This window comes from Bufo bufo, chromosome 5 (genome assembly GCF_905171765.1).
Source record: "Bufo bufo chromosome 5, aBufBuf1.1, whole genome shotgun sequence".
Lineage (NCBI taxonomy): Eukaryota > Metazoa > Chordata > Amphibia > Anura > Bufonidae > Bufo > Bufo bufo.
The window spans coordinates 44,345,452-44,358,578 of NC_053393.1; the positions used below are offsets into that span (position 1 = coordinate 44,345,452).

Below are 13,127 nucleotides of genomic sequence, written 5' to 3' on the forward strand. Positions count from 1 at the left end.
ATGTCGGACCTCGGGGACTGGTTCCGCAGCATCCCGTTCATTACCCGGTACTGGTTCGCCAGCTCTATCGCTGTCCCCTTACTGGGGAAGCTGGGCCTTATAAATCCCATGTACCTGATCCTGTGGCCGGAGAACTTCCTGCACAAGTTCCAGGTAATGTCACTGGCTTCTGCACAGACCGACTGGTTTGCAGCTTGTGGAAACTACAAGTCCCAGCATGCCTTGAGAGTCACAGGTTGCAACCATTGTCACTCCTGTATGGGGGTGACCAGTGTCCTCCCCCGCTGTGTGTACCCGCCTGTCTTGTCATGTGATTGAGCTCCCTCATGTTGAGTTACATTGTATCAACTGCTTTGATACTTCTGTGGTTTCCAAGGAAACAACGTCCTATCTATAGGTCCCATTCTCCTGTGTGTGGTCATTAACATGGGAACCTATGGGCAGTGTATGGCTATACATCAGGAAACAGCAAGCACAGTGTGAACAGAGCCTGATGCATCTGTGCTGAGCTCCACCTTCATCCTCTGAATCGCCCCCCATGCCCCTTCCTTAAAGGTGATGTCCCATTACAGCAGGAGATAAGTGTCTGACCGTGGACACGTGTGCGCTGCCACTACATAGGGGAGTGCCTGGACATCACTGACTGCTCCATTCAAGTGGGGGAAATGGGTCCCCATGCTAGTGATCGTCAGGGACCCCAGTAGTCGGACCCCCTTCCTGATCAGATAGAAATTATGGGACGACCCCTTTAAAGGACGAATAAAAAAACGTGTAGCACGAGGCCTGCCGGAGCGTGACACAGGGGCTGGGGTGTTCACTGAGTCCCTTTGTCATGCTCCGCCCCTGAGTAGGGGTGCAGAGGTTGCAATAGCTCACTCATTTTTCCCCTAATGGTGGAGGATACAGTGTTTATACTTGATTAGTCCTGGCGGACACCAGTAGTATTAATACATTAACGCCTCTTGTTCCTACACCTTTATTTACACTAAGACTTAAAGGGCTTCTGTCACCCCACTAAACATTTTTTTTTTTTTTGGTTAGTTATAATCCCTATACTGCGTTTTTTTTTTTTTTTTTTTTTTCATACATTCTGTAATTAATCATTTCTGTTCAGTAGATTATGTTAAAAATGTATTTTTAAAATATGCAAATTACCTTGCTACCAGCAAGTAGGGCGGCTACTTGCTGGTAGCAGCCGCATCCTCCTATCCTAAAGACGCCCCCTCCGCATGCTGATTGACAGGGCCAGCGGACGGGATCTCTCTCTGCTGGCCCTGTTTGTATTCAAAATTTGGCGCCTGCGCCGTACCGGTCTTCAGTCGGCGCAGGCGCACTGAGAGGCGGACGCTCGCTCGGTCGCTCCATCCTCAATGCGCCTGCGCCGATGATGTCGCAACTACACCCGGCGCAGGCGCATTGAGGAAGGAGCGACCGAGCGAGCGTCCGCCTCTCAGTGCGCCTGCGCCGACTGAAGACGGGTACGGCGCAGGCGCCAAATTTTGAATACAAACAGGGCCAGCAGAGAGAGATCCCGTCCGCTGGGCCTGTCAATCAGCATGCGGAGGGGGCGTCTTTAGAATAGGAGGATGCGGCTGCTACCAGCAAGTAACCGCCCTACTTGCTGGTAGAGAGGTAATTTGCATATTTAAAAAATACGTTTTTAACATAATCTACTGAACAGAAATGATTAATTACAGTATGTATGCATAAATCGCAGTATAGGCATAATAAGTAACCAAAAAAAAAAAAAACTGTTTAGTGGGGTGACAGAAGCCCTTTAACTTTTATTAGTCTCCTATTAATAAACAGTTTTAATAAAATAAGTGATTTTAAAATTTCAAGCTAGTCCCTCAGTTCTCACCATTCAGTATTCCTGTATGTTCCTGCTATTCATTCATAGCCGGGATGAATACATTGTTTCTCTACTCGCTGCGCTGCCCGTTCTCATCGGGTACAATGTTTCAGCATTTACTATTCCAGTTACTATTCATAGAGGCTTCACTGAGTGCTTTGCTGTATTAAAACGAATAAGCTGCGCTGCCCCCCTGACATGTTTCGCCGAGTACCAGCGTCTTCAGGGGTTAGGGCAGTGGGTGAGCGCGCTCGTTTATCGGCAGGTTATATAACCTCTGTTGACGTGTCATCAGTGGGGGCCTGTCCGCGTCATGTCCAATAGGGATGTGTGACGTCAGGGATCCTCCAATATCATTGGTGGCAGCGGAGTACATCCCCCTCTTTCGTCACCTCCTCTATTTGTCGGAGTCTGTATATGTCATCTCCGCTGGCCGCGCATGCGCTACAACTTAGTCTGCTGGGTTACCATTTCTATCTATTGCACATCATGTCTAGAGACTTAGTCTCCTTCTCTCATATATCATCCCATTTTACTGGACATCTTATATTGTTCTTTCTGATTTATTATTTAGTCTATCAGTATGTCTCCTAATTATCCTTCAACTTGCTAGTATATTTTACTGTAGGTAATTTCATGGGGCAATCACAATTTTATTTTATGTTTTCGGGATTCGGAGGTTGGGCCCCTAGCGATCATACATTTGTCACCTATTCTGTACCGCCTGTGGCTCTGCCCCATCACTTTCTTCTCTGGAAATGTACACATATTGTATATGGTGTACGTCAGAGGCAGAAATCCTTAGTGGAGGGGGGGGGGTGCATTTTGCTTCTTGAAGGGCCTATCCCATGATTAATATAGCAAATGAGAATCAGAAATCATATAGTACATGACAATCTCTTTCTAACAAAGCTAGAACCAGCCCTGTACCTCACATGGATCCAGAGATCTCCCCATTCATTGCTCTGCTAGATTTATACCAAGCTGGCAGCTCAAGGGGAGTGTCCTTTCTGCTGCAGCTAAGGGGGCGTGTCTCAGCTCTCCCTATCACAGCTCAGGAGACAGTTGAAGGATGGAACTGAGCATGTGCGACCTTCTCGGTGATGTCTCCCAAGACGCACTATCATGGGGGTTTATCTCTAGCGGGTACAGAGGTTGCAGTAACACAAAGACCCCTCTGCTATGTAAGGGGGCAGCCATAGTGGCCTGCTACTCAGCCCGATCATTGGGTGGGCAGAAGAATGGCGCCATTGTGACAGGTTCATGGTGACATATATAAGCCAACCTCCTTCCACTGCAGCCCTCGGTGTAAGGGTCCATTCACACGTCCGTAGTGTATTGTGGATCCACAACACACCCGGCCGGCACCCCCATAGAACCGCCTATTCTTGTCTGCAATTGCGGACAAGAATAGGACATGTTCTATTTTTTTTGCGGAGCCACGGGCCAGAAATTCGGGGCCACGCTCCGGAAATGGAGATGCGGAGAGCACATAGTGTGCGCTCCGCATCCATTCCTGCCTCATTGAGAATGAATGGGTCCGCACCCGTTCCCGATATTGCGTACCCATTTGTGGACGTGTGAATGGACCCTAAGCAGGTGGCACCAGACATGTAGAAGACTGCGCCATGACTGCTCGTCGCCATCCGTTCTATATGAGAACATCTGAAACTTTCTGCCCCCTGTAATTTACATGTCAGGAAGCAGACGGATGCCATACACTTCCCTGGGGACAGAGCAGCAGGTGAAATGTCGCCTACTGTACAATTATCGAAAGCAGTGAAGAAAAGTGACGTTCATGCTTTGTTTAAAGGAAGCTGATTACTTAAAAAAAAAAATGGTGAAAAACATACTTTTCAGTGTTTTTGTGATGTAGTGCAGTTTTTATATTGGCCACTAGATGTCAGTGTGGCAGCCGTGTTTTGACTGGAGAAGATAGGCTTGCTTTACTACTTGTTGTGAAGCCAACGGGGGAGATTTATCAAGCTAGCTAGGAAAACTGGCTTAGTTGCCCATAGCAACGGATCAAATTCCACCTTTTATTTTCCAAAGGAGCGCTGAAAGGTGGAATCTGGTTGCTATGGGCAACTAAGCCAGTTTACCTTTAAACCAGTTTTGAAAAATCTACCCCAGTGTCTTCTAACTTTCACTTGCAGATGGAGTGAAAGGTCTTCTGGAGAGATGGAGCCTAGATAAGTAGTCATACACTGACAGTGAGCGGAGGAGAAGCCCCCCCGGTGTAGTTACATGCGCCATTGCTGTGGCGGTTACCTGCTCAGCTGACATAGGGCATTTGTCAGGACAGGTTTTCAGCCTCTGGATTTAAACATAAAAGTTCTTGTTCACTGACAGCAAGAATAGAGTTTGAAAATGGTGAGGATCTAAAATGCATAATAAATTAGAAAGTTGTAGATCCACCTTCCCAAGTAGAAGTAGTAGGGTGCGTTCACATCTGTGCTGCCTGATCCGGTAGTCTGTTTTGGCAGAAGAAGAGACTACCGGATTTCACTGTATTCGGTATAGCCAGTTACTGCCGTTCACCACAGGACCCCACAGACTATAATTGGATTCGACCGGTTTCAGGCATGAGTGACGGATTTTGGCCAGACAAAAACTGCTGCATTTGGAAGGGAGGGAGGGTGGGATGGGTCTATGGCTGCTGGGGGGCTACTTTTCTTAAGGGGTTGGGCACCTGCTCTGACTACTGGGAAAGTGGGGAAATGCCCGCTGTGATTACTGGGGTAGTAGTAAGGAGAGAGGCCCGCTGTGATTACTGGGGTAGTAGTAAGGAGAGAGGCCCGCTGTGATTACTGGGGTAGTAGTAAGGAGAGACCTCCTGTGATTACTGGGGTAGTAGTAAGAAGAGAGGCCTGCTATGATTACTGGGGTAGTAGTAAGGAGAGAGGACGGCTGTGATTACTGGGGTAGTAGTAAGGAGAGAGGAAGGCTGTGATTACTGGGGTAGTAGTAAGGAGAGAGGACCGCTGTGATTACTGGTGTAGTAGTAACGAGAGAGGACCGCTGTGATTACTGGGATAGTAGTAAGGAGAGAGGACGGCTGTGATTACTGGGGTAGTAGTAAGGAGAGAGGACGGCTGTGATTACTGGGGTAGTAGTAAGGAGAGAGGACCGCTGTGATTACTGGGGTAGTAGTAACGAGAGAGGACCGCTGTGATTACTGGGGTAGTAGTAACGAGAGAGGACGGCTGTGATTACTGGGGTAGTAGTAAGGAGAGAGGACCGCTGTGATTACTGGGGTAGTAGTAAGGAGAGAGGCCCGCTGTGATTACTGGGGTAGTAGTAAGGAGAGACCTCCTGTGATTACTGGGGTAGTAGTAAGAAGAGAGGCCTGCTGTGATTACTGGGGTAGTAGTAAGGAGAGAGGACCGCTGTTATTACTGGGGTAGTAGTAAGGAGAGAGGACCGCTGTGATTACTGGGGTAGTAGTAAGGAGAGAGGCCTGCTGAGATTACTGGGGTAGTAGTAAGGAGAGAGGATCTCTGTGATTACTGGGGTAGTAGTAAGGAGAGAGGATCTCTGTGATTACTGGGGTAGTAGTAAGGAGAGAGGACCGCTGTGATTACTGGGGTAGTAGTAAGGAGAGAGGATCTTTGTGATTACTGGGGTAGTAGTAAGGAGAGAGGATCTCTGTGATTACTGGGGTAGTAGTAAGGAGAGAGGATCTCTGTGATTACTGGGGTAGTAGTAAGGAGAGAGGACCGCTGTGATTACTGGGGTAGTAGTAAGGAGAGAGGACCGCTGTGATTACTGGGGTAGTAGTAAGGAGAGAGGACCGCTGTGATTACTGGGGTAGTAGTCAGGAGAGAGGCCAGCTGTGATTACTGGGGTAGTAGTAAGGAGAGAGGACCGCTGTGATTACTGGGGTAGTAGTAACAAGAGAGGATCTCTGTGATTACTGGGGTAGTAGTCAGGAGAGAGGCCCGCTGTGATTACTGGGGTAGTAGTCAGGAGAGAGGACTGCTGTGATTACTGGGGTAGTAGTCAGGAGAGAGGCCAGCTGTGATTACTGGGGTAGTAGTCAGGAGAGAGGCCAGCTGTGATTACTGGGGTAGTAGTCAGGAGAGAGGACTGCTGTGATTACTTGAGTAGTGACCACTGAAAACTGACCACATGAGGAAGTCCACAGTTTGACGTCATTCAAGACCAGACCTGTCATGTAATGTGTTATTCTTCTCTTTATTGAACAGATATGGAGACCGATCACCTCTACGTTTTATTTCCCGGTTGGACCCGGCTCGGGATTTCTCTACATGGTGAATCTGTATTTCCTATATCAGTATTCATCGAGACTGGAAACAGGTAAAGAACTAGAACCGGACCAGAAGTCACTCGTAGGCTCGAGTTCATATGCAGCAGAACTGTGGTTTAGGGTCTGTATTGTGGCTGCAACATCTGGACCCCTAGATCTCCATAGAGGGTCCAGGGGTTGTAGCTCACGAGCAGATTAAATCGGGGGAGGGGGGATTCTCATAATGTTCTGCTGCACATTTTGCACCTGACACAGTATCTATAGGAACCAATAAGTGTATGTATAGGGTGCACAGAATGCAGGCTGCTGTCATCTGCATCTGTGGGGGCAAAGGTGAGGAGGAGTGATACAGGGGTATTAGGGAATTGCTATATATGCACTTCCCCTCTATATTAGTTGCCCTTTTGGTGGAACTACCTTTATCTAATGTCTCGATCTCCATTTTCACTTCTGTCTTGCAGGGGCGTTTGATGGACGACCTGCTGATTATTTGTTCATGCTCCTCTTCAACTGGATCTGCATCGTTGTATCCTTTAAAGGCACAGTACACCATTGGTGTGCCCAGTCTGACGTCTGTCTATAGGGTGCTGCCGGTAATCGTTTTGTAGGAAAACCCGTCATTCCGTCCGGATTCATGCAAGATGAGCCTCCATTAAGCCTCCATGCACTCGGAGCCTTTGCTGTAGTTTACGTTCTCCGTGCTCTGCCGTACAGGCTGGGTCAGACTTCTTATGTGCGGAGATATTTCCCTCCTAGAAGCAAAGCTTTATGATTCCTCTGTACATATGGCGACCTTACAGATCAGACATATATGGCACATCCCACTGCACCTTACTTATGAGGGACCCCCTAGTTGTGTAGGAGGAATACCCCCTCCCTGGACACTCCTACTGGGTCCCCACCAGTTAATAAAGCAGTATCCTATGTCCACTCTGATTGGAATAGCGGTGACACTGGTGTGTCTGGTGACGTCTCCATGATAATATCTCAGTATGTCTGTAGTCTCTCAGTAGTGCAGCCTCAGGCTGTGGGCCTATATATTTGCAATTTGACGGCCTAGCCTCAGAATAGGGGATCGCTCTGGTCTCCTCACAGCTTACCAAACACAGCGCCGTACATTGTATAGTGGCTTTGCTTGGTATTGCAGCTCAGCCCCATTCACTTCAATGGGACAGAGTTGCACCTAGGCCATGTGACCGATGGATGAGATGTCGCTGGCCTAGGAAGATCTGGGGGCACCTTTTTCTAGGTAATGCCGCAATGTCCTGGTTTCACAGGAGCATCTTTAGACATACTGGTGGTTTAGCAACCCAAAAGCAAGCGAAGGGTTCCTTTTAAAGGGGAACTACCTGATTTACCGTCCCTTTTAGCAGGATTTCCTTGACTTTGCCATGGTAGATAACGGGCGTTATAATGGATATGCAGGTAAGATTAGTGTGTTGTGTGTTGACATATAAATCCGTCATGATCGAGGGTCTATTCCGGATATGTTTGTCATACCGATGTCGTGCTGCCATAGTACCCGCTAGATCAGTGGCTGATGCACATAGCTAGGCTTCTGCTACAACTGCTGAGCTCAGAGAGATCTCCGCTCCCGGCAGTCCAACTCTCCGTGTTCTGGTTGGTTGGATCACAGCAGTCTTACTGATCGGACAGTGATGGAGTATCCTGCTGGGACCCCCAGCAATCCTAATTATAAGTGCTCAATTTCCCTGCAGCGCCTCCGCAGGGGAAATGAAGCATTGCCTGTCCACACACAGGACAGGTCCTCCAAAGCAAGAGGCACTCTTTACAACCGCTCTCCACTGAGTGCAAGAATTACCTAATAGGGTGTATGAAAATGGTTTTTCTAAACTGGACAACCCCTCTAAGCCGGGGGAGCCCCTGAAAAGTTGTGACTGAAGCCCCATAATGAGAAAGCTTTGCACCCCTACTTGTGTGCCTGTGATTTATGTCAGACTCATGGTGTTCTGTTACATCCGTGTCTTGCAGCTTTTGATGATCCCGCTGATCATGTCGGTTCTGTACGTCTGGTCCCAGCTGAACAGGGACATGATCGTGTCCTTTTGGTTCGGAACAAGATTTAAGGTACGTGGGTCATCCATCTATGCTGAGACGACTCTTACTAATGGAAGGAGGTTTCGCCAGTGGATACAGAGGTGCTACGGTCGTGGAATTCAGAGGACCTGTCCGTATAAGGGCTGTCATTCTGTCACTTGTCAGTGTGAATAGCCACCATAGTGCAAAGGATGCAGTTCTCTGGAGTGATCGCTCTTAGGCTCCATTCAGACGTCCGTAGAATGGGTCCGCATCCGTTCCGCAATTGCGCGGAACGTGTGCGGGCCCATTCATTCTCTACGGGGCCGGAAGAGATGTGAACAGCACACAGTGTGCTGTCCGCATCCGCATTACCGGAGCGCGCCCCCAATCTTCCGGTCCGCAGCTCCGGAAAAAAATAGAGCCTCTCCAATTGCGGACAAGAATAGGCATTTCTATGGGGGTGCCGGCCGGGTGTATTGCGGATCCGCCATGCACTACGTACGTCTGAATGGAGCCTAAAAGGCGCTTTCCAGTGCTTGGATACTGATGACCTATACTCAGGATAAGTCGTCATTCTCACATCTGTGGGGGAACGACACCCAGCACCCCCTCCGATCAGCTGCAGAAGTAGGAATCCAAACCTGCATCACATGATCCCCTTCTCCTAGGTGCCCTAGGAGGTACCATTTGTCCCTACAGAACCAGGAAGCCTATTCTTTAGCACCTGTTTGAGGGGTGGGTGTAATGGTAAAGTATCGCACTAGTGTACTGATTGTAGTGCCCATCACAGTGAGAGATTATTGAAAAATAATCGGACAACATAATACCTGTGCAGCAATATATGGTAATAATACGAGCCACTGTCAAGCTGTAGGGGCATGCTCTTTAACCCTAAAGGGGTATTTCGGTAATTTGAAGTTACTATTACTCAACTATTCCCATAGAAAATAATGGAGAGGCAGAGCCTGGTGGTGCTGCGTTCAGTGGGAGGTCCCCGTTCTTGTGCTACTGCTGGGAGCACCGAGACCCTCGCAGATCTCTAGAACGAGGGGAGAGAAGTGCACACATGTCGCACCCTTTACTCGCTGCAGAGGATGGACTCGAGACCGGTCCGCAGCGAGGACAGAGAGCGCCATATCTCCCCTTGTTCTAGAGATCGCGAGGGTCACAGCGCACAGACCCCCACCGATCTAAACTTTTGATATATCAAAAAAAGTTTATGGAAAAGTTAAAGGGGTTTTCTGGGATTTTGATACTGATCGGTGGGGTCCGACACTCCGGACCCCCGCCGATTAGATGTTTGAGAGCCTGCAGCCTTCTCTGTGCTTACCAGCGCCGTCCATTGTATAGCAGCTGTGCTTGGTATCGCGCTCATATTTGGTTTAGCCAAATTTACTTGCCATGCTAGGGGCTCAGGTGAGAGCATGACGGAAGCTTTTGACTGAGGGTCCTTAGTGTGCGCTGGGGTTTGTGATGATGGATCTAGTACGTACAATCAGCACTGCTCAGTCTTGTCTCCTGTCTCCCGTACATTAGGCGTGCTATCTGCCCTGGGTCATTCTCGGATTCAACTACATTATCGGAGGATCGTAAGTATCGGAGAAGAAACTGGTTATGCTGTCCTTATGTACTGGTCTGGTGTGAAGGTGAATGGCCGACAGTCAAACGGGTTCTAGCGCTAAATGTGCTGACATTGGGACTTCACTACAGAGCAGCCATCAGCATCACATTACATTTTACACAGAGATGCTCCTTCAACCCACTGTCCAGTAATGTAGAGTTTTTGAAAATGTGCCATCCGCTAGGTCCTTAAATGGCATCTGTCAGCAGTTTTGTCCCTATGACACTGGCTGACCTGTTACATGTCCCATGTTCAGATGTGTCCGCATTTCTGAGAAGACTGATGTTTTAACATATGCAATTGAGCCTCTTGGAGCAACGGGGGCGTTACCATTACACATTACACCTTTTCCGAGACTTTTTTTTTTTTTACTGATCAGTATTTGATCGGTGGAGGTCCGAAACCCCGGACCGCCACCAATCAGCTCTTTGAGAAGGCAGCCACAATCGCAGTAGCCTTTACCCAGGTCAGTGACATCACATACATCAGTCACATGACCCAGGCGCAACTCAGTCCTATTCAAGTAAGAGTCTGGGCTGCAATACCAAGCACAGCCACTACATAATGTATGGCGCTGAGCTTGGTGTCGGACTCCCACCAGTGAGATACTGATGGCCTATTTAGAGGATAGATCATCCGTAAAAACCTCTTTAAGGTTTCAATATTAAAATTCCACATCTCTTAAAAATATGACTGTATCTGGTAGACTTAGGACTGTCTCAATTGTGAAAAGATGAAGTGTCGTGTCTTGTCCAAATCGTCAGTCGTGTTTCCTTCTTTCAGGATCGTCAATGAGCTGATCGGGAATTTGGTCGGACATCTTTACTTCTTCCTAATGTTCAAATATCCAATGGACCTCGGGGGCAGGAGTTTCCTCTCCACACCTCAGATCCTGTGAGTAGCTCCTCACCTTCCCAGGCAGTGTATCGTTTTAATTTTCCATCCTTTTTATTATTATTCAGATCAGCTTGCTGTCAGTGAATGAAAATTATTCTAATCCTGCATCTGAGACCTGTGCAAGCCTAATCAATCTCGCAGCTGAGAGTTTGCTAAAATCACACCCAGTCTGGGCAATCCTCTGTGAGCTTCATAGGGTTGTCCCACCAGAAGACTGTACACAATTGTAGCAAACCCTCAGCTAGAATGTATGATGTCCCAGTGGCCAGCGTAGTGGATGCAACCTGACGGCGTGGCGATCCCGGCCTGCTCCGGATTATCAGTATCCATAGCATTTGTTCTTCTCGTCAGGTACCGTTGGTTTCCAAGCCGAAGAGGCGGAGTATCAGGATTTGGCGTCCCACCTGCAAGTGCCAGACGAGCAGCAGACGATCAAGCAGGAGGCGGAGGACGGCACAACTGGGGTCAAGGATTTCGGCTGGGAGACTAGTGAGGACTCGCAAGCCACGTGCTACACAGAACTTATCTTTTTTATGTCTTATTTCTGTAACTTTTGAACTTTAACCCGTAAAGAACTTGCGCAAGAAGGCGGGAAGCGCAGGAGACCGCTGACACGGCACTGGCGCCTCCCACGGGCTGGACGGCACATCCGCCACTTCTTTCTATGCTGAAAACTTCTCCTGTCTTTGGGGAAATGCAAAAGAGATCAACAAAGTGTTGTTAAGGGGCTTCGATCATTTACATTTCCTTCTGATACCACATTTGCGCACAGGGTGGATGCACCCCGGTGCAATGCTCTGCGGGCTCCTGTGTCAGCAGATGGGATGGACTGAAGATAAAATGTTCCTTCCATTGTTGTAAGGAGGAAAGACAAACTGAAATTTGTTTATTAAAATGTATTTAATTGGATTCTTTGGTGCTGTCTGTAGTTGAGGCCGGTCGGGCTCTGCAGCTTATCGCACCTCTTTACCATTTTTTCAACTATAGGATATATTATTTTTCTTTCTTTGAGGGGGGGGGGGGGGGGGGATGGAGGATCTCTGCATGAAGAACCCTTGTCTTACATCTTGTCTTCTACTCTAGTCACATCCAGAGCTGCATTTAGAGCTCTGTTGCTTTTGGCTCGAACAGAACTTGCCTGTTCATTATAGTTCTGACGATTCCTACGGAGAGGCTTGTCGCTGTGGCTGTTCTCTGAGATTACCGAAGAGTCCTATACATTGAACCAGGAGGCTGCAGCCAAAGAACCCGCCTGAGGACAGCAACATTTTTTTATTTTTTTTTGCAGCTTTGAATCTGACTTGAGTATGAATCAGGATGCAGCACCAGATCACCCAGATTATATGCAGCACTGTTCGGTGGTGTATGTACGGCGGTCGGGCGTTACATTAAAACATGAAGAGCATTGATGATCTGGTGACAATGGCGCCTGTCCAGGGGTGGGGGGGATATTTTAGGCAGCAAGTGAAGAGTCAGTTCTTGAAGTTCATTTGTTGGAAGCAGGAAAAATGAGCAAATGTAACAACAGGTCAGAACATCTCCATAACTGGGTGTGGTGGAGTTGGTATCCATTGATTAGTACCTACCAGAAGTGGTCCAAGGACGGACAAGCAGTGTTAAAACACGCAGCTTGCGGTCTAAAAGTCCATGCTGACCACTGTCCACCACTAAAAGTGTCCACGATGGGCACATGATGAAACAGTGGAAGAAGGCGGCCTGGTCTGATGAATCAGGTTACATCGTGTGTGTGTTCATCCCTTACCTGGTGAAGAGTTGGCACCAGGATGCACCATGGAAAGAAGACAAGCTGGTGGAGGCAGTCTGATGCCCGGGGAAATGTTCTGCTGGAAACCTTGGGTACTGGTTTTATGTGGACGTGACACATACCACCCACCTAAACACTGTACAGACAAGTACCCCCATCGTAGCAGTGTCCTCTTTAGGTAGGATAATGCTCCAGCTGCACTGCAAGAACTGTCCAGGAACGAGGAACATGACAAAGAGTTCAAGGTGGGGACTTGTCTCCAAATTCCCATCTCAGTCCGATCATCATCATAATCATCATCAACATCTGCTGGATGTGCTTAAAAAAAAAAAACAGTCCAATCCATGGAGGCCCTACCTCACAACTTATGGGATCTGCTGCTACTGTCGTGTGCCAGATACCACAGGGCACCTTCAGAGGTCTTGAGGAGTCTATGCCTCGATTGGTCAGAGCTGTTTGGGCAGCAATAATCTTCAGGTGGTTCTAATGTTATGGTTAATCTGTGTCGGTTTAAAGCTTCTCACCCTAGGACACTGCCGGAACTAGCCGTGTACAGTCGTCAGCCATGTTAGGCAGTCCCATAGGGAATGAAGAAGGACCTCCACAGATACATGGATAGTGGATATGTTTCTTTTCTTGGGGCAACCTCTTTAAGCTATAAAGATATTCAAAAGCGTCAGAA

General features: G+C 48.2%; 1 protein-coding gene across 1 annotated transcript; it reads left to right on the forward strand.

Moving 5' to 3' along the window:
* DERL1 (derlin 1) lies at nucleotides 1–11,589 on the forward strand. The gene is made up of 8 exons (XM_040432295.1): nucleotides 1–153; nucleotides 6,061–6,172; nucleotides 6,584–6,648; nucleotides 7,521–7,547; nucleotides 8,115–8,210; nucleotides 9,699–9,751; nucleotides 10,567–10,677; nucleotides 11,032–11,589. Exons 1-8 carry the CDS (start codon nucleotides 1–3, stop codon nucleotides 11,168–11,170), a joined length of 756 nt encoding a protein of 251 aa, XP_040288229.1. The 3' UTR covers nucleotides 11,171–11,589.
* The last annotated feature ends 1,538 nt before the right edge of the window (nucleotides 11,590–13,127 follow it).